At 43.0% G+C, this 24,459-nt stretch overlaps 1 protein-coding gene across 11 annotated transcripts in view; it reads right to left on the bottom strand.

Annotated features, from left to right (window-relative positions):
• The window catches only part of CDH13 (cadherin 13), a 1,044,015-nt gene that overhangs the window by 504,624 nt on the left and 514,932 nt on the right, over positions 1-24,459 (bottom strand). For all 11 annotated transcript variants that reach the window (XM_008139707.3, XM_054709950.1, XM_054709951.1 and 8 more), the window contains exon 5: positions 2,064-2,216. In XM_008139707.3, coding sequence (XP_008137929.2) covers positions 2,064-2,216 — 153 coding nt within the window. The remainder of the gene's footprint in view (positions 1-2,063; positions 2,217-24,459) is intronic.

Here is a 24,459-nt window from a genome sequence, read left to right on the forward strand (position 1 = left end):
GGGTTGCCCGAGATCACACAGCTCAGTCAACAGACAGATGCGAACAAAAGTTGGCTACCCCAGAGCTCTTGTCATCCCTATGCTACAAAATTATAACCTTTATTGTCTCCTTAGTTCATTGCGTCTGCCAGTTAATGGATATTCCCATTGTAGGCATCGGGAGAGAAGAGGGCATTTCCCCTGCCTGCTGCTGGCTGGTCCTGCAGCAGCTGGACACCAGAACCGCCAGGTCACCTCTGGGTACTCTCAAGGCCAGTGAACTGGGAATCCTGAGGACACCAATATTTAGTTGCTATAACAACCAGATTTCCCTGAGGTGTACACTAGGACACACTGACGACCCTTTGGAGGTCTGTGACAGATGAACCCCTGCAGACATTGGCAGCATCTGCTCTTTGGCAAAGCCTTTGAGAGGGAGGTCTGGGAGGTACCCTCCTCCTCCCTGGACTCGGGACCTTCGAGCACATAGCTGGGCATGAGGTCTGCTGGAGGGTGGGACTCCACAAACTCCCTTCACGCCACCATATTTGTCCAGCACTTTAATGCCTCCAATGCCTTCACACTAACTTCTCACTAAAATTCACAGCAATCTGGTTGAATAGGTAGGCACGTGATATGTGTACTTTATGGCTGGGATCCTGAGGACCAGCGCTTACACAATCTCCTCAAGGTCAACAGCTCAGGGTGACAGATCAGGCTAGACGCAGGATACCTGCTTCCCAGACATAACACTGGGCTTCCCAATGCAATGTCTCGGGACCCATGTCTGCAGAGAAGGGAGAATACAGATTTTCTGTTGATGGGAGATTGAGATGCTTTATCTGTTGTTTTGAACAAGAAAACCAGAGATGCCAAATATGGTGCTAGTAATTGGCCACCACCTCCTGACCCCTAACCCGGGGAATGTACGTGATGGGCAGTGGAGACCAAACGCAAATGTTGGCTGGGCCTTGCTTCCACTGCGCCTACTTTCTGCTCAGCGCTGTGTCCATGGGAGGCTGTTCCTGAAAACCGCCGGGAATTCTATCTCATTGCTCAGAGATGCGCTTCCTACTCTCAGAGGCTTGGGCCATAGCAGGCTATGAGCACAGACTGTTCTGGGATGTGGTGGAGAAGGGGTGGCATTGATGAGATGCCCTGCTCACCCCAATATCTGGGTGTAACCACGTTGGTCTCTGTGCCCTGAATGGGTATCAACTTCTGAAACTATCCTTTCACAGATAGCTTTTTATTCTCTCTATAAAAGTAATTTAAGTACATTATAGAAAAAATAGAAAACTGAAAGGAAAAATCAGTAACACCCAAAGGCAACCATCAACACTTCAATTTTTCTTGTGTCACGCGGCTTCACAAATGCACACCTGCCATGGTAGGTACCGGTACAAACACTTCACAAATGCACACCTGCCATGGTAGGTACCGGTACAAACACTTCACAAATGCACACCTGCCGTGGTAGGTACCGGTACAAATACTTGATGAGGATGCCTTATGTGTTTGTGTGTCTGTATCCATTCGATGTCTTGAATCTTTCCCATATAAGTAAAACTTCTTCAAAAATATTTAAAATGGTTGTATACAAATTCTTTGCAAAATTTGCCTAATTTAACTACCCTATTGTTAAATATTTAGCACTTGATTCCATGTACGGATCATGCTGGGCTATAACATCAGTGTATAAAGGTCTAACTAAATTTCTCCTGATTTCCTTAGGATGGATTCTAGAAGTTAAATGATCAGGTCCAGGGGTTTGCACCTTTAACTCCTCGAGAAAGCCAAAGCTGCACTAAGAGTTCTGACCTCCCCTGAGGTCCCCCTATGACCCTTCTTCTTGCTTTCCAGTGCCCCAAATCTCATGCAGGACTGGGGGCTCCATTGATGTAAGATAGGGGCTCCCACGGTTGCCCTATTGGGGTCCATCACCACTCATATCCCACAGAAACACACTTAAAGTCGCACAGCCCTGGCCTGGTGAAGCCCAGGAATAATGAGCTCAGCGGGAAGCAAACGATCATTGACAACCACAGCTCTTCATGCAGGATGGGCACTTGAGGGGCACTCACCTGATAAGTAGCAATCGCTTCTCTGTCCAAGGTCCGTGTCACGGAGACACTGCCCGTGTTCTCATTGATTCTGAAAATCCCTTTAGGCTCTTGATCCACTCCCTTTCCAGTGAGCCGGAACTTGGACCCTTCTGGTCTGTCACTATCGACTACCTGGTCAGGGAGACAGAGTGACATTTAAGACTCTGGCGCAGAAAGAGCACATTACAAACACACCTCAGTGACCCAGCCACTAATCACAGGTGCAACACAGAGGTGCCTGTTGAACAATGGAGTAAAGCAGCATCACCAAAAATAGCATCACTGCTTAACATTTTCCACCTTAACATGCAAATCTTTGCGGTGACACAGACTGATGGGTATAGGGGGTAAATAACTCCAGCAAATTCAAGGTTGGACATTTATATTATTTTTAACTCCCAAGAAACATATATATATATATATATTTTTTTTTTTCTACAAGCAAGACCAAATAGGTTATGGGAAAAACAATGGCAGGAAATGACATTTGTTCAACAATCCTGTCCTGGGCAGGCATCACTTGAGGTGCTAGGTATTTACATATGTCTTTACCCGCCCCATGGGTTCTACAAGGTACTAGGCACAGTGCTGAGCAAGCATTTTACACACACATTTTAAAAAACCTCACAACAATGCTGGGTTCAGGGACATTATTATTCGCACTTAATGGATAGAACCACAGAGACACAGAGATTAAGTAAGCTGGCCATGGTTACGGCTATTAGAGATGAAGGTGGGATTCAGAACCTGGCTTCCATGTCTCTAGAAACATTGCTATGAAACACTGTCATTTGTGAACTTACTTTAAGATAACCCCATACAGGTTGTTAGCCTGCCTTTGACACTTGAAGAATAAATTCACAAGATAAAGATGGAAGAAGGTATTTCCAGGCAGAGAGAACAGGACAGATAGAGCAGCAGGCAGGTGAGAGAGAGGCTAGAAAATTTCAGAAGCTATGTCACTATGTGTGTGGTTTGAGTAGAGGTGAGGTTAAGAGGTAATTAGGGACCAAATTATATTTTGCTTTCTTTAAGGCATTTGAAGGTGTCCAACTAGAGAGAAATTATTACTTGCAAAAATCAGTTCTAAAGTTGCCCAAGTATTCATCTCTATTTCATGTCACTTTGTCATCAATATTTACAAGTATAACAATAATTTAAGTCAGGAGAACAATAGACATTTGGAATATACATATAAAAGAAAGCTTGATACTAATCCAGGTGCAATCAATTTACAAATGAACAGGCACCTATTGGAACTTAGTCAACTGTGCCTGGAGGGTTTGGGTGAAATGTGCCTTATATGGAATCAGCCTCCCTCCCACCAGGCCAGTTCTGTGGCCACCAAGCCTGCAATTCCACCGGGTACCACCAGGTGGCAGTGGTGCCTAAGGCAGCGTGACCATCATGGCAAAGTTCCTCTGCCATGACAGTTGAGTAAGAGCATGACCCAGTTCTATCTATATGGCAATGCGGTGTTTTCCTGATTTAAAGTATTCTTTATTAAAATACACTGAGAGTTTTGATCTAACACCAATGACCTCTGTTTGCATTTTAAGATAACAGAAAATATCTGAACCAAGACTAAAAGTAAAGTATGATGAAAAGAATTCTGATGAAAAGAATTATATTAGTCATTGCTTGGCTTGATTTATTACAACTGACATTCTCCCCCGAACCTACTCCCTGCTGCTTAGAAGCTCCATGGGGTCAACAGTCACAGCATACTGGGCTCACCACTGGATCTCGGGGCCTGGCTCAGTGCCTGGAATATAGCAGGAACCAAGGCCAACATCTGTTTAATGAAGAGCACCACTCTTCAGACAAACATATGTCCCAGTCCTAGCTCCGCCAATGATCCACCGTGTGACCTTGGACATCGTACTTTGTCTTTTGATTTCCTCATCTTATTCCCCGGGTTGATGGGGATTTAATGAGATAGTGTGTGCAAAGTACAGATCTAAGCACATGGAAGGGGCTCTACAAATAGTAGCTAATGACTGCAATACTGATAATAACAATCATAACATTATGCCATTGTTAGTAATGGGTAAGATCACACCTCTAGGCATAAAAATCATCTTAGCCATAATATTTTATGAAAACCCCTAAGGGGACAAATTTCCTCTTCACAAAACTCTCTGACTTGAAAAAAAGAAGGAGCAGCTGAGCAAACACTCTCTTCTTTGTCACCTCCATGTTTACTGTCTCTCCCGTCCGGGTCTTACCACTCAGCCCAAATGTGGTTAAAACCTTTTCCTTTGGCTCTCCTAAGCACACCTGGGAGGCCAGTCCTCTCCAAAAGGCCGCATTACCCAGGACAATCTAATGGGAAGTAAACAAGGGACACCTGCAAGCTCTGGAACTGCCCTGCTTCCCAAGAACGGACTCCTGGCCCCACGTATCCACTGGCATGGCCCATGGTGAGCACCTGCCAGGAGCAGCCTGCTGACTCTGTTCTCCTTTCCTGACCCTTCCCTGCTCTGCAAAGGTTGGGAGGACAGCATCCCACGCCTTTTGGTAGAAATAAGGTGGTAGATGGTCCTGAAAGCTCTCTTGAGGCAAATATTGCCACCCTCCCATTTCTCCACCTGCCACTCAGCACAGAGAGCTGAATTCTTGACTCAGAAATTCTCTTGGGGCAGCTTTTCTCCTGCTGTTAAGTCCAGGTTATTTCCTTGCTCACAGAGGGCTTGACCCACTTGACCTTCCAGAAGTAGGGTCTTGCAGAGAGGACTTTGTTTAATTAGCACTGGCTGCTCAATTTAAATGACTTATTCCTGCCCTAACCAGTTTGGCTCAGTGGATAGAGCATCGGCCTGTGGACTTAAGGGTCCCGGGTTCGATTCTAGTCAAGGGCATGTACCTTGGTTGCGGACACATACCCAGTGGGGTGTGTGCAGGAGGCAGCTGATTGATGTTTCTCTCTCATCGATGTTTCTGACTCTCTATCCCTCTCCCTTCCTCTGTAAAAAATCAATAAAATAATTTAAAAAACAATAAAAATAAATGACTTATTCCCCGGGAAAGGAGCAAGTCCCCACTGTAAGCACCTCTGCTAGGCACTATGCATCTTCTCTCTCAGTAATTTTGTTTTTTAAGGCTTGGCTTTTAATGCATCTGTTGAACCACCTGGTCCTCAGAGCTGTGTCCACATCCACACCAGGTACAGTGCCCAGACTGACTGCGCCGTAAGTGTCCCCCAGCACAGGGAAGTGAGGGCCTCATTCTCCCTAGAACAATATCATATCTCAGATGCGCTTCCCTAGACCAGCATGGGCATCACCCGGGAACTTGATAGAAATGCAGATTCTCAGGCTCTGCCCAGACATAAATCAGAACCTCAGGGGCGGGGCCTGGCAATCTACATTGAACCAGCCTTCTGGATGATCCTGAGGCATACCCGAGTTTGAGGACCACTGATTTAGACAGATTTTATCACTATCACACTCATAACCGGTGCTGATTTCCACTGCTACCGTTTGGATCCTTCTGCTGAACAAAGGCCGTGTCTGTTTGCTACCTTCTTCCTAGACCTATTTTAAACATCTAGCACTATTAGCAATTCTTTTAAAAACCTGTTTTCTAGAACACCTGCAAAGCGGAGTTGGTACTTCTCCAAGTCCAACATCTCTACATGTCAAAGGCATCCCATGAATTGAAGGAACCTTGGAGAAGAAAGCATGGGAGAGGGCGTCACTCCCCAGAGAGAAGATTCTGGAATCACCCACCACCTCTCCGGCTTCCTGGTTCCTAGGTGGGGCTTCAGAGGGACCCCAGCCCACGTCAGCTCACTTAGCTGGGGCGATAGGATGTGTGCAGTGGCCACAAACCCAAAGAGGTGCTTCGCCACACATGATCGCTATTGCATACAAGTCAAGTGAGTTTCCAGACATTATCATTCCACTATGATAAACTCCTGAGAACTGCCCAGGTGCTACTCACAGCTATGCCCCAGGGCTGTGGTCCTTTTGTGACTGTTGAATGTGACAGAATGGAAGAGATCCAGTGCACTCCTGGCCAGAAGGAATCCTGCAGCAGCTGTTAACACCCCTTATACCACCTAGCAGGGCTCCAAATTAGCTGGGCTTTCCTATTATTCTTTGTAAGTCAACATTTCTTTTCACAGTGGGATTTTTCCCTTTATCCTCTGAGTTGGAATGGAAAAAATAGCTAATAATGAGAAAAAACTTGGACCATAGGCATGTAAATGGAGTCTTGCTGCCTACCTGGGTAAAGTGACTCCCAGATACCCTTGGGGAGGCCAGCAGACCAGCTGTGTCCATGGCATGGCCTAGCTGGGACCAGAGTCCTGTGCACTGAGCGAGGGGTGCGAAGTACAGAGGCCTGGATCAGTAGCTGTGTGATTTGAGCTTCAAAGGACATTCTCGCTGCATACTTCTTATAGAATGTGCCCTATTATGGTCAAAGCCAAGGCCCCTTTGAGTTCCCTCATTAAGTCCTGTTCTCACCTCTATTCCCAGCTACAAGTAACCACTGATACCAGGTTATAGATGTTAAGGCATTCTATAAATTTACATATATACATCTGTACTCATAGAATATTTAGCAATTTTAAATATTTTCACATAAATAGGATCATTCTGTATAAATTATTCTATAACTAGAGACCTGGTGCACGATATTCATACACTGGTGGGGCGGGGGGGGGGGGGGGAGTCCTCTCAGCCTGGCCTGCACCCTCTCGCAGTCTGGAACCCCTTGAGGGATGTCAGACATCCCTCTCACAGTCCGGGGCTTTTGCAGTCTGGGACCCCCTCGCTCCTGCCTGCAGCGGAGGCAGGAGAGGCTCCCGCCACCACCCCTGGGCTTGCCAGCCGTGAGCCCGGCTTCTGGCTGAGTGATGATGCTCCCCCTGAGGGAGCACACTGACCACCAGGGGGAAGCTCCTGCATTGAGCATCTGTCCCCTGGTGGTCAGTGCATGTCATAGCGACCGGTCATTCCACTGTTCGGTCGATTTGCATATTACAATTTTATTATATAGGATATTTTTGTACTCAATGTGTTTGATATACTTATATATCATCCCAATTTTAGGGAACATAATTTTACATTTATAGAAACATTGCCTAAGTAGTAGAATTCCCATATACCTTTTATCCAATTTCCCCTGATGTTAACAACTTATATAACCATGGAATATTGGTCACAGCTGAAAAGTTAACATGGATACATGACTACTAACCAACCTCCAGATTTTATGTATTCAAATTTTACCAGTTTTTCTACTATCCTTTTTCTGATCCAAAAATCCAATTCAGAACCTCACATTGCCTTTAGTCAGTGTGGGTTTTAATCGTCTATTTTGATGCCCCTGTGTGGGTTCAGACTTTCCTGTAACTGTACTGACATGAGTTATTTTTCCCTCTGGAAAACACATTTGATACATCAAAAAGCCATAGTCACTAGGTTCTATGAATCACAGCCCCGCCCTCTGAAATCTCCAGTTTCTGTGCCTTAACTCAGATTTCTACTAGAGATTTTTGACTGTTTTGTTCTCAGTGCCTAAAACAGTGCATTGAACACAGTAAAATTTCAATAAATATTTGCTTACTAAGTCAGTAAATGTTATAGTAGTCTCCTAATTGGCCTCCATGTTTCTGATGTCTCTCTTTTCCTCTCCTCTCCTAATTATGGTTAATCTAAAATGTAGCTAGAATCTGAGATAGTCCCCAGGTTAAATATTTCAAGGGCTCCCAGGGTGAAGTCCCAGGGTTCCCCGCTTGCTGGTTCTCACCCTGCTTCTTCAACTCCAACTTTTTGCCACAACCAAGCATAGACCTTTAGAACTTTGCCCACTTTCTCTGGACCTCTGTCTCTGGTCTCCCCTCCCCCTGTCTGTTGGAGACCCCTGCTTGTCTTCCTGGACTCAGCACAGAAATTACGCACTCACTGGAGCTCCTCCTGACCCCTTGTGCCCCGCTCTGGAGAGACCAAACCCCATTCTCTGGGCTTACCCCTGCTCATCAGCGAGGTCTATTAGAGCACAGAGAGCAGGTGGCTCTTTCTGGGTGGTGGTCATTATCCCTTGGGCTATTTATTTCTTATTCCCGTTAACATTTTCTGTGTTCAAAATATAAAAGGCACTTGATTAAAGCTTTTAGTGAAGTTGTTCAACTTTATTTGCATATTTTTATGTGATCATAAAATGCTCATAAATTCACAAATTAAAATGAAAAATAAGGTCTATTGTACAACCTTTTTTTTTTTTTTTAAATGCGGTCACTTTACTTGGCAACATCAGTACCTTTTCATTTCTCCTTTTACAAATCCTCAAAGTTAAGTTCCCAAGCAGTGATAATGCCCAGGAATTGGGATGGGGCTTGGAACCATTCCTGTCCTTGGAATCTGCGAAGTCCTGAGTGGGGAGACCCTCTCAGGAGACACTGTGCTCGCTATGCAAAGCAGCTCCACACAGACACCTGGCACTTCCTCCCTGTTACGTCCAACTAAATCGATGCCTCTAATCCTCCCCTATTTAGAAAATCAGGAGACTTATTTTCAAAGGATAGGAGACTATCCGATAGAAGACTATTGATGTATATGATAAAAAGAATGAAAAAGTAGAAAATAATTAGATCTCACCCTCAAAATTACCAAAAGGAAACGATCACATGTGAACAGCATACATAGGTCTTTGGGGTGTGGAGGTAGGGGTGATACGTTTTTCCCTTCACCCTTAGAATATTTGTGGTTTCATAAAATGAGTCTACTAGTATCTTCCTTATTTATAAGGCAAAAAATAACTTTTTTAAACGTGTAAGAGGAATGATTGAGATTGATGAATATGCTAATTTAGAAGATGTTTTCTACTCTGTTAAATAGCGAACACACCCCACTTATTGCCATCACTTATAGTTATTAGAAGGCATTTGCTTTATCATTAGATTGGTTCTCTAAGGTGATCTATAAGCATTCATTCATTCTCGGCTGTGATTTAGTCCTTAACAGGCATAGAACTTGAAAATATTTAGCCATTCAGCAGTTTGGGCAGCTGTTAGACCCAAACCCTTCTCTAACCTTCATGCTGGCCAAAACACTTTCAACCACTGGGTCATGAATTAACAAAGGGAACTAAGGAAAATTCAGCACCAGCAGTCCCAATACTCTGGTGTAGATACACTGAACCAGTGCTCACTGTATAGACCACTGGTTTTCAGACTAACCAGGGCTGGCTATGTTCACCGCCCAATTAAAATGGTTTCCATTGTCCCCTGGAGGCCACTAACATTCAGAGCAGGATGTGCACTTGGGAAAGAAAATCAAACTCCAGTCATGCAAGATGAGGGCACATCTGCATCCACTATCCTTATCCTTCATCTATTAGCATTTTCACTGCACCAGCTTGCTTTTCTTCTTTTATCACAGACATTTAAGATTATGCCTAAGTACAGTTTAAACTGAGTTCCATAGGAATCAATGTTAATTGTTGGGTTTGGGGATTTTTGCATTATATTATGATAGTTTATAATTTTTGAGTATTTTCTCTAGGCTACAGAATTTGTCTTTATGCGAGTATTTCTTAATTTCTAAGTATTTACAATGTTTTAATTATTTCCAAGTTATCATATAATAATGTTACTTATGAAATTTCTACTGTTGAGTTTTTTAAAAAATTTTATTAGTAGCCAGTGCAATATCAATTTTACTAAACGATCCATTGATACATAAAAAGAGTAGATATTATGCAGCAATATTCACAATAGCAAAAAGGTGTAAGCAACCAAAGTGTCCAAAGATAGATGAATGGATAAACAAAAGGTGGTGTATCCATATAATGGAATATTATTCAGCCTTAAAAATGATAGATAATCTGACATGTTACAGTATGGATTAACCTTCAAGATGTTATGATAAGGGAAATAAGCCAGGCACATATAATTCCACATATTTAAATATGTAATTGGTATGATGCTGTTCCTATGGTAGGAGCTTAGTTTATATTTGTTAATGATATATACCAAAATGAGACTACTATTCACTCAGCTTCTCTCCCATGACTTTTAATGCAATGTTTCCTTCATGAATGCAATTTCCTCTAACAGATGGTCTCTTTCCACTTTCTTTTCTTCCATTCAAAATATTTACTGACCATTTATGAGTTTTAGAGTACTTTGAGACCTCAACAGCTCACAGCTCAATGTACTCTGTGAAGTCTGCATTATGCAACATAAAAGAGGTGCTGAAAGATGTCACAGCAGATCAGAGGAAGAGGAAGTCATCTTTGGGTCATTCAGTCATTGTGCTTTACTTGTCTGGGCCCAAAGTCCATTCATTTCTCACCAGTATCACACTTCTGTATCCCTTTATTGCCCAAGAATAACTTGGGATCCTCATGTGCCACTTCCTGAATTTTTGGTTTCTTAATGCAGGCTGTGACTTTAACTGTCCTGTTAACTGGGTCCCTTGACTTGGCCTCTTGTTGTTTCACAAAAAATCAAGGTGGTCCCTGAAATCTAGTGAAAACGCTAGATCTTCTATATATGCTGTTTCTTCTATTTATGAATTAGACTTTGGTAGCAGGGAGTAGTCATTGAAGCTTCCCTAATTATTCTGGCTCCTCTCCTTATGGGCACATAGTAGAACTATACTTTCCTGGCCATTTGAAGTTGGTTGTGGCCACAAGATTTGCTTATGGCCGATTCTGATCAAAAGCTTTAAGAGCTATGATGTACTTAGCCAGGTTCTTTTTTTCTTTCTTCATGGTGACCGGCTATGTTTTCAAATAGTGGTGACTTCTTCAACCTAAAGCCCAAAGAAAGAATGGTTATGAGGAGCAGAGCCCCCACCAACTCTCAAAGGGCATGGAGCTTAATTTGAATTTTGTAACTTTGAAAAATTGAAATTAGGAGTTGCTTATCACACAGCAGAGCCTAACTGTCCTGACTAATGCATGGAGTGCTTAGGTGAACAGGGTCTGCAGCTCAGAACTCACAAACAATGTGGACTTACTGAAAGTCATGTGGCCTCTCTGAGCTTCATTCCCTTCCTCTGCAAAATAAGGGAAATAATGCCTATCCCAAAAGATAAATGATCTGGGAGATATTAAATGCTCAAGAACATAAATATGCTCAATAATGTCAGGCAATTATTTTTGTTATGAGTATTAAATAGTAAACATGATAATGATAATGGCACTGATGATAAAAAAAAAGGCTACCATTTATTCAAGACTAATTCCCTACTGCACACAATTTTCAGAATTTTACACACCTTAGTTCATTTAATTCTTATAATAACTCTGTGGGGGTAGGTACTAATATTAATCTCCACTTCACTGAGGAAGAAACTGAGTCCCACAAACCTTGCCAAAGTCAGCTAGATAATGACTTTGGATTTGAACCCAAGTATCCAGAGCCAAGACCCTATTCTATATGGCCAACTGATGGACGTGTGCTGGGTTGAGTAGGAGCATCCCAGGAGTAGAATCAACAAAGCATCAAACCCCAGCACTGCAGAAAGTGCTCTCAACCCCAGGAAGACTGCAGACAAGATGTTCATCTCAGGCCTGTGTCAGCAGTAGAGCCAAAATTAGGGCCTTGCATGTCACAATCCCCAGATTTTCATGTTTCCAATGGGTCACCACTTCCTTTGTACATTACATTTTTTGGCAGGAATATCTCTACCTTCTCACACCCCCTAAGCATTGTCATAATAATGGTGTAAATTGGAGGTTTCCACATGCATTCTGCCATCTGAAAAAATAATAAATTAATCATGCTCTTGGGCACTGTTGAAACACACACACTTAATCTCTTACTAACTTGCCAAACTTTCCTTCCTTGTTGTTGCTCTGCTCCTCGCCCTCCATCAGTTCAGATTTTTATAGTTCCCAAAGAAATATTAAACCAAATATTTATGCACTCATCTGAACCACAGTTCAGAGAAAGCAATGTAACGAAATCAGCATTATGAACCTGGAGCTATTCCCATTTGGAAGTAATAAACACGAACAATTGAACAATTTCTCCCTGGAAATGCATGTTGGCTGCCCTTTACTGAGAGAGTTTCAATGCTTATTCTTATTATTCTTATAATTCAGAACAAATTTTAATGTTAAATGCTTGGAAACACAAGCCATGTTAAACATAAATAAAATTTCAATCATTTCCAATGGAAAGCCTGACATTCTCTCCTGCCTTGCATGTGCCTCAGTTAGAAGGGCCTGTGTGTGGCTTTGAAGTTCTGAATTCCCTGAAGCAGCTGCTATCTCCGATAATCGGATCACCCCTGATTAAAACCTTTCAAGGCTGCCCACACTCCACACTTTTAGAAAAAATTCAGGCTCCCCTAGTAATGCTCCCTATAGTTTGTTTCCTGCCTCTGTCTTCAGCCTCCACTGTCCTGGTGTTCACACACATCTCCCTACTCTGTTTTGTTGCCATTTCCTCCAAAGCACCACATTGGGCTTGTCCCTGTTTCAGCCCTGGAGTTCCCCTCTTCTGACTCAGAGGCTCCCATTGGGAACCTGAGCCTGGCCAATCAGATTATCTCTTAGGCAAGCCTGGGACTGGGAAAGGGAGAGACTTGAGTCAATTAGCTGAGGGCTGTGGACCCCTAAAGTCTCGTCAGTTTGAAAGCTGAGTCCACTGTTCTGGGGAGACCATTTGGGCGGTAAGTATGGACCTTGACAAAGAAAATAGTGTGCTGGGACAACTGCTATCCTTATGTGTATTGAAGCCAGTTCATGCTCAAGCATGATGTTACCACTGCAGCTGGTAAAATCTCCTCTGCAACACGTCTCAGGTTTGGTCTCCAAGTTACATCCCCCACAAAAATATCATAGCCCCCTTTCCAATGCTATCTGGTAAATGGCTTTAATTCACCAGGATATTACCAAGTAGATGTCTGTATTTCTCATTCCTTCATTGTCCCTCAAATCTCTAATCACTCATATCTTCAGAGAGGGCTCACCTGACCACCTTCTTTAAAAATATAGTAGCTTTCCTCCCAATATCCTCCTCTATGCCCATTGCCCTGCTTTGTGTTCTTCACAGAACTATCATCACTTGACATGGTTATTGGTTCGTTATCACCACCATTAAATTCTATGCTCCATGTTAGCGTAGACTTGTGTTTTGTGCATTGCTGTGAACAGTGCATGGTGCACAGAAGACAAATAAACAAAGGATCTATGCAAAGAGAAGCTGGAACGAGAGACCATACAATAACAAAGGAAAGAAAATTAATGCATAAATCAATGAACATGCACAGCGACTTTGGTTTCAAGCTGCCTTCTCCGTTTCTGGTAAGGACCAGCTCTGCTTCTTGGGTTTGAGTTCTGAGAGATGCTCTGGTATCCTCCCAACAGAGTCATTCTGAATGATCCCCTAATTAAATGATCCCAATGAGACACCCATTTTTAAGAATCAGCATCATGTAACTTGAAAATTAACAGGCCCATGCATATAATGGATTGACTTAGGTAAACATCTTTCTTCTTCTGAAACTTATGGCTGCCTAAAATATAGCTTTTCCAAGGGAGGCCTAAGAAGAGAGGATCATTCAAACAGACTCAATAAAGCCTTTGTTAAAGCATTTCAGAAGATGCACAATAGACGAAAGAATTTGGTGTGGGGTATGCAGGGTCATTAAGTTGGTCTTACAATGATGATCCTTGGGTATGCACAACTGCCCAGTAAGTGCCTTGTGGGTGGTGATTCCTGAATAGATCATGCTGTGTGTGCATCTATCCCAAGGCCACAGAGGTAGGTGGGGTGGGTGAGGTAGGAGCCAGAGGAAACTCACATTTGAGAAAGAAGCAAGGGGATGTGTTCTGTACCACATGAACACAGCGGAACCCCTTGAGTGATTGAAAATGTAGAAAAACGGGGCAGGAGGCACAGTTTTGGACATCACCCAAAGTCATACAGAAGGGGAGACTGGCTTAATTTGTTGTTTCAGAGAATTTAATAACGAGATACTGAACAGATTTCAGCTCCAAAGAAGGAAGCCATCCTGAGGTTGGGGAGCTTTAGCTGACGGCACTGGCTGCTGGTGATGGAAAAGGCTGCCCCGAGCTGCCCAGGCTCACACAGCATCTGGTCAAGATGCGCAGAACGATCGATACGAGATAAACTCTGAGGTTGTTTCTCATTCCTAGCTGCTGCGATTCCTTCAGTCCGAAGCTTGAAGCAGCCCTGAAGGTGTAAGGAGCCGTGCTGAGTGAACCAGGTGAAGGATGAAGCACTGTCCAGGGATCTCTGTTTAAACTCATCTCAGCCACGTTCTATGCATCGCCTGGGCAAGGACTCTCTTTCATTCCCTGTTCCTCCATTTCTCTAGGTGCCCAGCACTACCTATCATTCCTGCCCAAGCAGTGCAGCGGTTTGAAAAATGGTTTCTAGGTTAGTTTGTACTCTGGCTCCAACATGTCCTTGGTTTTTGACCTTGAACAAATCCTTTCACCCATACACATATCAGTTCCCTTTTCAGTTAAATGAGGGTCACTGGCCTGAGCCTCCATGCTCCTGGTAAGTACAGAGTGCTGTGGCTGCCACACAGTAGGCACTCAATAAATGCTAACAATTATCTGAGCACATCGAAACACAACATGTCAATATCAGGAAGAGTAATTTCATAATTAAGAGGATTTCTTAAAACCTTCAAGTTGCATCCTACCTAATAATTGCTTTACTGAGGTGTTAACAAATGGCAGGTATGGTGCCAAAGCTTTAAGTGCATTTACCAGGTATTTACTATTACTTCTACTTCCAAGATAGGAAGCATGAGACTCAGTGGGTGAAGTCATTTGTCCAACTGGGTTATGCAGCCAGTTCAGGGGCAGGGCCAGACATGGAAACCTCTGAGATTAGCTGAGTCAATCCAGAGCTCTGGATGCTGGTCTGGTGCCAAGTCCCAGCTGCTCAATTCCTCACAACTCAACCCGACACCTCCTCAAGGAGCAGGGCTGCCTCTCCCAGGCCTTGGCTGGGTTACAGAGAGGATAACTGGGTCTTCTGAGTAGGGGTCCCTCAGCACGCCCAGACCCCAGCCCACGCAGCACAGAGGGTGCTCACTGTTACAGTCCGGGGCCTGGCCCATATGTGCAGATTTATATGCCACACCATGAAAATAAATGCAGGCACAGTCCTGGTGCTTTCTGACTTGAAGCCAAACAAATTTACCCAGGCTCATTTGTCAGCTGCCGTAAACCTCCTCCGACCCAGCCTAGCTCATCCCGCCTCCCAAGTTCCTTAGTTGTTATAAGCTTATCACAGAAGTAAATCAAAAGGTTCTCAAGAGGAGAAGAAAAGATAAAAGCAAAAAATGCAGCATCCCTCAGAGAGGAATATTTTTTATAGTTCCACAACTCTAGCAATTCTGTCTTTAAAAAAAAATCCATTATTTAATTTTAGTACCATGAAGGTGCTAGTGGTGAATAATGGCTCCTCTTCTACCTTCTAGTATTTCTAAAATATTAATACTGGCTGGATACCTCTCCTAAGGGGAAGTAGAAGTTGAATATTTTATAGGCTCCTGAGTCCTGTTCCCACACTATGAATTCATTTGATTACGACCAATCATATGCTCTGGGTTCTTTGAATTATGACTGCACCAAAGGATGGGGGCCTCACAGTGGGTGGAGAGGGTAAAATATGTTGTCAAATAATACCTTTCTCATTTTTTTTCTTTGTCTAAGTCTTTTCTACTAGCCATCAAGATGCACCTCTTATCTCTGCACTAGACTTGAGCTGTGAATCCTAAATAGAAGCTGCAAGGGGCATCCAGCTTCACCCGGGGCAGGTCAAATGTCCCTCAATATTAACAATCACTTATTATGTCTGTAGCTGCAAATTGTTGATGCTAAACTTTGAACACTGAGTCCCAACCTATATATTCTCAAGCAGATCGTAATGTTGTGTCCGTGTGTGCATGTGTGTACATGTATGTATGTGTGTGTGTGTATATGTGTGTATGTGTGTGTAGTGAGTGTACATGTGCTTGCTCTATCTGTACACTTGGGGAATACAATAAGGAATAAGGACACTGTTTCGGGATAAACTCTAAATAGTACTGTAAATTGTACTCGGCAATAACTTTTCTTAAAAAATCAGTTTTTCCTCTTTTTCAAAACTAATACATATAATAGGAAAACTCTGGAGAATAAATCAAAGAAAAAGATAGAAAAACAAGATGGTCAATATCCCACTTGATAATTTACAACTATTTTAATACATGAATGACTCCTTTCCAGTCTTTTAAATAGGTGCAGCTACATAAATATATTTTCAATTGAGTTTTTATTCTGAGATAATTGGAAGTTTCATATGCAGTTGCAAGAAATACCCTTTACCCATTTTTCTTCAATGATAACGTTTTGTAAACTGTAGTACAATATCCACTCAGGATATTGACATTGATTCAACCCACAGATTCTATGCAGATTTCCCATTTATTTGTACTAATTTCTGTGTGTGTGTGTGTGTGTGTGTGTGTATTTAGTTCTAGGCAAATCTGTCACATGTGTAGGTTTGTGTGTCCCTCTCCACTATTAAGCTACTAACCAGTTCCATTTATAACCATACCCTCTTCTCTCCCATATAGCATCTCTTCCCCACATCCCTGGCAACCACTAATCTATTCTTCATTCCCATAATTTTGTCATTTAAAAATGCCATGTAAGTGAAACCATAATGCATGTAACCTTGGGATTGGCTTTTTTTCCACTCAGCTTAGTTCCCTGGAGATTGTTGTTCTGTATCAATAATTCACTTATTTTATTGCTGAGAAGTATTCCATGGTATGAATCTACCACAGTTTCGTCAACTAGTCACCTGTGGAAGGACATCTGGGTTGTTTTCACTTTCTGGCAATTATGAATAAAGATGCCATGAACATGTGTGCACAGGTTTTTGTATAAACACAGTCTTCATTTATCTGAGATAGATGTCCAGGAGTACAATCGTTGTGTCTTATGATAACTACCAAGCTGGTTTCTAGAATAGGTTTATGGCTTTACAGGCCCACCAGCAGTGGATGAGTGGTCCAGTTTCTCACATCCTCACCAGCATTTGTAATAATTACTATTATTTAACCCTTCTAATGGATATGTACCGATAGCTCACTGTAGTTTTAATTTGCATTTTTCCTCATAGCTAATGAGGTTGAACATCTTTTCATGTGCTTATTTGCCATCTGTACATCCTCTTTGGTGAAATAGCTGTTCGTGACTTTTGCCTATTTTCTAATTAGGTTGATTAGGGAATTTTGAGAGTTCTCCATATATTCTACATACTAATCCTTTGTTAGATATTTGGTTTGTAATTTTTTTTTCTAGTTTGCAGGTTGCTTTCTCATTCTCTTGACAAAGCTTTTCCTAGACCAATAGTTTTAAATTTTGACAAGGTTCAATTTGTCAAGTTTTCCTTTTAGACATCATGTTCTTTGTGTGATGTCTAACAACTCTTTGTCTAGCCCTAAATCACTAAGATTTTCTCCCATTTTTCCTAAAAGTTTCAGTTCACATTTCACGTTTTCATCCATGATCCATTTGGAGTTACCTTCCTGTGAGGCATGGGGTTTACCTTGAGGTTCACTTTTTGCCTTTGGATGTCCCGTTGGGCCAGCACCGTTTGCTAAGGTAGCCCGCCTCTGCCATGGGATTGTGTTAGCCCCCTGTTAATAACGGGCTGGGCACATTTGTGTGGCTCTGTTTCTGGGTTGTGTACTGTGCTCTGTTGAGCCATGTGTGTGCTCCTCTGCTGTGCCACACTGTCTTGATAACTACGGCTATATTGTCTGTCTCAGCAGCGGGTAGAGTCATTCCTCCCACTCTCTGCTTCTTGTTCCAGATTGTTAATCTATCCCGGGGCCTGTGCCTTTCCACATACAGTTTAGGATAAGCTTGTCTATGCCTGCAGGAAACCGTGCTGGGGTTTTTAAAATAAGAATTACATTAAAGCATAAACATATCTTTATGTTCTTTTTCTAAACACTATCATGAGCATTTTCACTATTATTACTAATTCCTTTATAATGGCTACCCAATATTTAAAAATAGATATACTATCATTTAACAACCAGTACAGTAATAATGGGCCCTTTTCTTTTCTTTTCTTTTTTAATATATTTTATTGATTTTTTACAGAGAGGAAGGGAGAGGGATAGAAAGCTAGAAACATCGATGAGAGAGAAACATCGACCAGCTGCCTCCTGCACACCTCCTACTGGGGATGTGCCCGTAACCAATGTACATGCCCTCGACCGGAATTGAACCTGGGACCCTTCAGTCCGCAGACCGACGCTCTACCCACTGAGCCAAACCGGTTTCGGCCTAGTGGGCCCTTTTCAATTACACAAATGTGAACAAGTCTACCAAAACATCTTGCCAAAAAAAAAAAAAAAAGAGAGAAATCTCTGCATTTTGAAATATTTCCTTTGGACAGGTTCCCAGAAGTGGGGTTACTCAAACAAGAATGAGGTCTATTCTTACAATTAATTCTATTTGGATATTCTTTCACATATTTACCTATATGTGAAAAATATTTTCATCAGATTTAAAAGTTCACTTTGCTATGCATTTGAATGTTAAAGTAGGAAACATGCTTATCATAGCAGAAAAGGGAGACTACGGGAATGGCGAATAACGCAGCAACTACGACTTCCCAACCATGATGCCGTGATACCCGCTTGGCCTGACTCTGCACTAGTGATGCCACCTACCTGCTCTCAGGTGATCCGCTCACGTATCCAGTGAAGGCAGCTAAGTAAAATCAATGCCCATTTCACTACTTTAGGACAGTGATTTGCTACTAAAATGTGTGTTTTTAAAAAACTTTTTATCCTTAAGAAAAAAGATTTAGTTAAATCATTTTCTTTTTACCTAAGAAAGGGGAAGGGACAAATTGACCAGCCTAATCTTCCCCCTTACTGTTTTGGCCATGAAAATGGCTTGTTACAGCCATGGCTCCGGAAGGGAGGTGAGAATAATCAATGAGAGCCTGGGAGGGCCGACACGGTTCCACTTACGTTTTTATCCCTCCTAATTGGGTTTTCTCCTCTTTTTCTAATGGAAGTGGAGCTTGCATGGAGAGACAGGAAAACAATTTTAAAAGCGTGCTGGCTCTGCAGTGCTAACAGCAAGCATAATCATCCTCACAACACAAGTCTTAAAAGCTGAGTTCTTCTGAGGACTCAGGACAGAGGTGACCGTTGGGGCCATGTCGGGGTGCACTTAAACCCTGAAGTGTGTCCAGAAGAAGCTGCAGCCAGAGGAGAGGAAAGCCCCAGGCCACCCGTGGGCCACAGCATCACATTATTTATAAAAGCCTGTCTTCATGCTCTCCAGTGTTGGGATCAGGTGTCCTTGAAAATTGTAAGGTAGAAAAGCACTCAAACTATAAACACTGGGATGCAGATAAAAATCCCTTGTGTAAATGGCAACTTTTCTAGTGGAGATATTTGCTTCTTCCTCCCCAGGTGGTGGGGGCAAGGGACACGGAGTGGGGAGAAGTTAATAGTAGTTGAGTGTCTGCTATGGGACAGGCAACTTACGAGGGGCCTCTCATGTTTTTATGTTACTTTTTATCATCTTAAAGGGGCAGTGTTAGCCCATTTCACAGACAGTAGGAAGTGGAGCTCTAAATAGCTGAAGTGCATTTTCCAAGAAGAGCTGTCGCTCAAAGCAGAGCTGGTCTAAGGCCAGGTTGAGTTCTTTCTCTAGCACTCCCTGGTGAAGGTGCAGAGGAAGACAGAAACGGAGCCAATGAATTAAGTCAGAAGCTCAGATACAGCAGTAAATCAACAAAGTGATGAAGACAGGAGCCCTCAACTCTGTCTGAACCTCCCTCTTTCACAAATAAATGGAATTCGGGGACTGTGGGAAAGGGCCTCAGGGAGATCCTGCCTCCTTCCGGTGGGGTTTAGTCTTGTGCTCCTGCACCCTGCAGAGAACCCGCACCAAGGGAGAGAAGGGAGACAAACAGCCCCTGTCCTGTGCCCGGGCCGGGTGCACAGCACACAGCCGCATGCAGAGCGAGGGCTTCCCGTTCTTGCTCAGACATTTAGTTATCTGTTTGCCAGAGAACACACCATGAAATCTCTCTAACCCTCAGCTCCCTCCACTGTAAATGGGGATAAAACCCTCCTGGAGGCTCACTTTGAAGATGAAAATAGAGATTATGTAGGTAAAGAGCTGACACCTGGAGTGGCTCAACATCTGCTAGCAATGCAGCTATGATCACGGATACCCTGCCAGCCTTTGCTCACACATATCTCCACACCTCCCTGGATGCTGACAATTCTCCAACTCACATTGCTGCCCATCAGGCCAGAAGCACTGTGCTCACCAGGGGAGCCGGGAGGCTAGGTATGTGCCCTCTGACACCCAGATTCCACTTGTACCTCCTTCCCTACCCCCTCCCCCGGCCAGGGAAACCTTCTTGGCCAAATCTTCCACCACAACTTTGGAGACACTGTGGATTTGGTTCCAGATCACTGCAATAAAGTGAGTATTGCAATAAAGCAAGTTGCAATCTTTTTGCCTTCAATTTGCAAAAAAACAGCAACCTCTGTGAAGTGGAATAAAGCAAAGCACAATAAAATGAGGTATGTATGTATATAATTCCACTCTTTCTTCTCTTTAAGAGAAATGGGTTTTGTGTTGTTGTTTTTTAGGGGGGGTGGAGGGTGAAAACACATGTACCACTTAAACTCTGCAGAGAAAAAGGGAACCCTCCTCTTTTAGATGTATTGATTCCTGTGTTTAACATTCTCATCCTGTCCACACTCACTGGGCACTTGTTGGGCAACAGTGCACTGGTGTGTACATTTCCAGCCACCCAGAGATTACTTCCCCTCAGCCTCCCGGAATCCACAGCCTTGGAGAAGACTCGGGTGACATACCATGTGGCAATATGGAGCAGCCAAATGTACATCCATACAATTAACCACAGAGACTCAGGCCCTGCTTGGGCCTTCTTTTGCATTTCTTCTTTGGTACAGCTCTGGGGAAATTATTTTTCTTAGAGCATGATGTCCTTTTTATGTGGGGAGAGGGTTGGGAATCACGCAAAGCACCATAAACAAGATTTCATTTTGTGATAAAGCCAGACAAGTTGCAAAAGCACTGGGACCATGTTGAGCAATTCTTCCAAAGGCCGCAACCCAAACGGCTCCAGGAAGAAGACGCTGCGCTCTCTATTTCCCCCATAGTCCCCGCAGAGCTGAACCCACAGCCCAGTCCCCCCATGTAATCAACACCCAGTAGTTACCTGGTGAATGCTGTGTGTACAAAAGCAGCAGCTGCAATCGTGTGTACAAACTACAGTTGAATCTCAGAGATTTCGCGGGTTTGGTTCCAGATCACGGCAATAAAGCAAGTATCGCGATGAAGTGAGAGACTATTTTTGCTAGTGGAGGGACTTGCCTTCAATTTGTAAAAATTGCAACACCTGCAGAGCGCAGTAAAAGGAGGTGTGCCCGTGTTTCCAAGGGTTTTGGAGCAAGGCGTGTACTAGGAGCCAGGAACTATGCCAGGTGCTGTAAATAGCACAAGAGCACTAAGGAGACAGGCTGATTGGTGTGGGGCTCAGTGCTTCAGGTGCCTTTCCGTCCATTTTGACCATCACGTCAATCCTATGCATTTCTGTCTCTTTTAGTCATTAAATAAACTCTGTAGGTGGCTTTATTATCCCATTTACAGAATGGGAAACTGATGCTGAGAGCAGTTAAGAAATTTGACCAAGTTCCTACAAGTATGCATCAATATGCAGCCTAGATAAAATAAAAACACTTATGATATCCTACAAGATTATGTTCTAGTGTACTAACCACCTACAATGTATAATCTCCTATGACCCTCCACTAAACTTTAGGACATAGACTCGTATTACTTCCACATTACAGGCAAAAAAACCCCTCAGGCTTAGGTTAAGAACTTTCCCTGAGGACCATTTAAGCCTTTCTGCCCACTGAGCCTTTGCTCTGAATCACTACATTAGCAATCAGATCGATAATTTGCAAAGAGTTTAACCAAAAAAGAACATTCCTACCTCAAACCTGCCCTTTAAGTGACCAAAACCAGCAGACTGAGAAATGGTCAGGGCAGTTGTTTCGGCCAGCTTAGTAATTCTGAAGTAACGAAAGGGGACTCCATCAATTGCTTAGCAATTAGCCATTATGAGAAGATGGGGGGAAATCCAATTGACTGTTTGGTAGAGCAGGAAGCATTTTAAATGTCACCGCAGTGAGAGAAATATTTGAAAATTTGTCTTCATAATGGTTAACTAATTGCAATCTTCAGATTTTATTGCCTTGAAAAAATAACTCAATTCAAGAGACAAAGTATTAACACTTGGGGCTATTTCTCCTTTGTCTTAGTTAGCATCAAAGGGAGGCATGCAAATTGATCAATCCTTATAATCTAAAAAGACCCTCCTAATGAACAGCCTCCTTGAGGCAGAGTCAATGTGATATTCAACATTTTATCATCTATATGTGCTTAGTACAGTAAGGGGACGCATGGCAGGTGGTCAAAACATGTTGGCTAAATTGAATTAAAATTGAAAATAACTTCTGAGGTCTATCCCCAATCCTGAGTCCCTTTACATGAAATTCTAGAGTGGTATATGCAATTTGACATTTTAATTTTTATTTATTTATTTTAGTTATTATTAAAGGTTTGACTTTTGTATAAATATAGTGAAGTATGGTATTCATAGATTTCTTTAGCTAGCAGGCTATCCATCCCCTTGTGGTGTCAGCCCTCCCACCTTCCCGGTGACAATCAGCTGGTGCCACAGCCATTCTGTCATGACATGCCTCCACTCCCACACAAGGATGTGCTCCTGTCAAACCAAACCCATTTCTCTGACCTCAGAAGAGATGACTTCAGCAATATGCATTTGCCCAAAGTTGGACCAATCTGTAAGCTGGTGGGGAAGCCTTCTTGTCTTTGCTGATGCTAGAAGGGGGCTGGTTGTGCTGTTTGGAAAAAGACTGTGTACAAGAAGGAGACAATGAGGCCAACATACAAAGGGGGAGCAGATGAGGAATTCTTGTGAGTCTAGGATCCACCTGTTCTAAAGCCCGATGTACCCTTGGACTTCCTGGCTATGGGGCTCAACAAATACCTTTTTACTTCAGCCATGTGAATGTGTTCCAGTCACACACAACCTTCAAATTCTGACTAATAGAATCCCTTTCCAGCGACTACCGTTATTTTTGTTTTGGTTTCATAATAGTGGGGCAATCAGAATAAAAAATGAACTAGAGGTTGAGAACAATATGAAGGGGTAGGCTGTAGAGGAGGTTTAAACTTTGAGATAAGACTTTGTGAAACCCCAGGGAAGCTGGGGGCAAAGCAATCTACTCAGAAGGCGTGGTTGTGCATGAGGGGCTTGGGGGTGGAGGGAGCTGGCAGCTGTGCCTGAGAGGCTCGGAGAACACAGGAGGCAGGAATCCACACAGCCCTAAAGTCAGAAAGGGGCCACAAATTAGAATGGGAGCGACACAGAGAAACAAAAATGAAAGCTTTTACGTTATCTTCCTCAAAGAGAAAAAGAGTTAAATATTGAAATATAGAATTGAGTTCCTTTCTAAAGATCCTATCAAACATAGTTGATGAAAATGGGAAATACACCTTGCTGTATTACTAGTGTAAGATACGTAAATGTCAATGAATGTCTATGACTGAGATCCCATGGTTATAGTAGAAGTTAAAAATGAGGTTCATCAGTGGCCTCGCTCCAACTGTCCCTCATCCCAAGGTCTCCAGCAGCCATGTGCAAACCCACTGCGACAAACAAGGGAGAGAATGTACAGTGTGAGGAGCTGAAGAAGGCACAGTAAACGGTAATAATTGCTTATAAAATTTTATGGTTGGCCATTAATCTTAACCACCTCAATTTCTAAAAAGAAAGATTCATGGTCTTTTTAAATAGGAAAAATTCGAGTTTATGAGGAATTTAATAATATTCATGCTGAAGCAATAAGAAATTCCCAAAGTCTTAAATTTTCTGCAGACTTTGGAGTGGAGGCAGCTTGTTCTAGTAGAAAAACGACAGGGTTGAGAGGCCTATAGCTAAAGCCTGGCACACGGAGCCTTTAGCAAGTCCCTGAATCTCTCTGAGCTTTCATTTCCTCGTCTGGGAGATGGAGGAGAGGCTTTGCAAAACTGCAGCAAGGGTAGAAAAGAGGGTAGGAAAGTTCAGAGTCACACAGCCTGGCATGCAAGTAGTGGTGCTCAATAAAACAGAGCTGTAGTCATCATTTCAGAAAATTTCCCAAACATCTCCAGATCCATCATGACCACTCCTCTCCCCTTCACCATCATAACTCTGGGTCACATCCCATTACTTCTAGAACGTGAGTAACTGTACCTCCCACCCTCCCCCCACAGTCTACTCTCC

The sequence above is a fragment of the Eptesicus fuscus genome, chromosome 21 (genome assembly GCF_027574615.1).
Source record: "Eptesicus fuscus isolate TK198812 chromosome 21, DD_ASM_mEF_20220401, whole genome shotgun sequence".
NCBI lineage: Eukaryota > Metazoa > Chordata > Mammalia > Chiroptera > Vespertilionidae > Eptesicus > Eptesicus fuscus.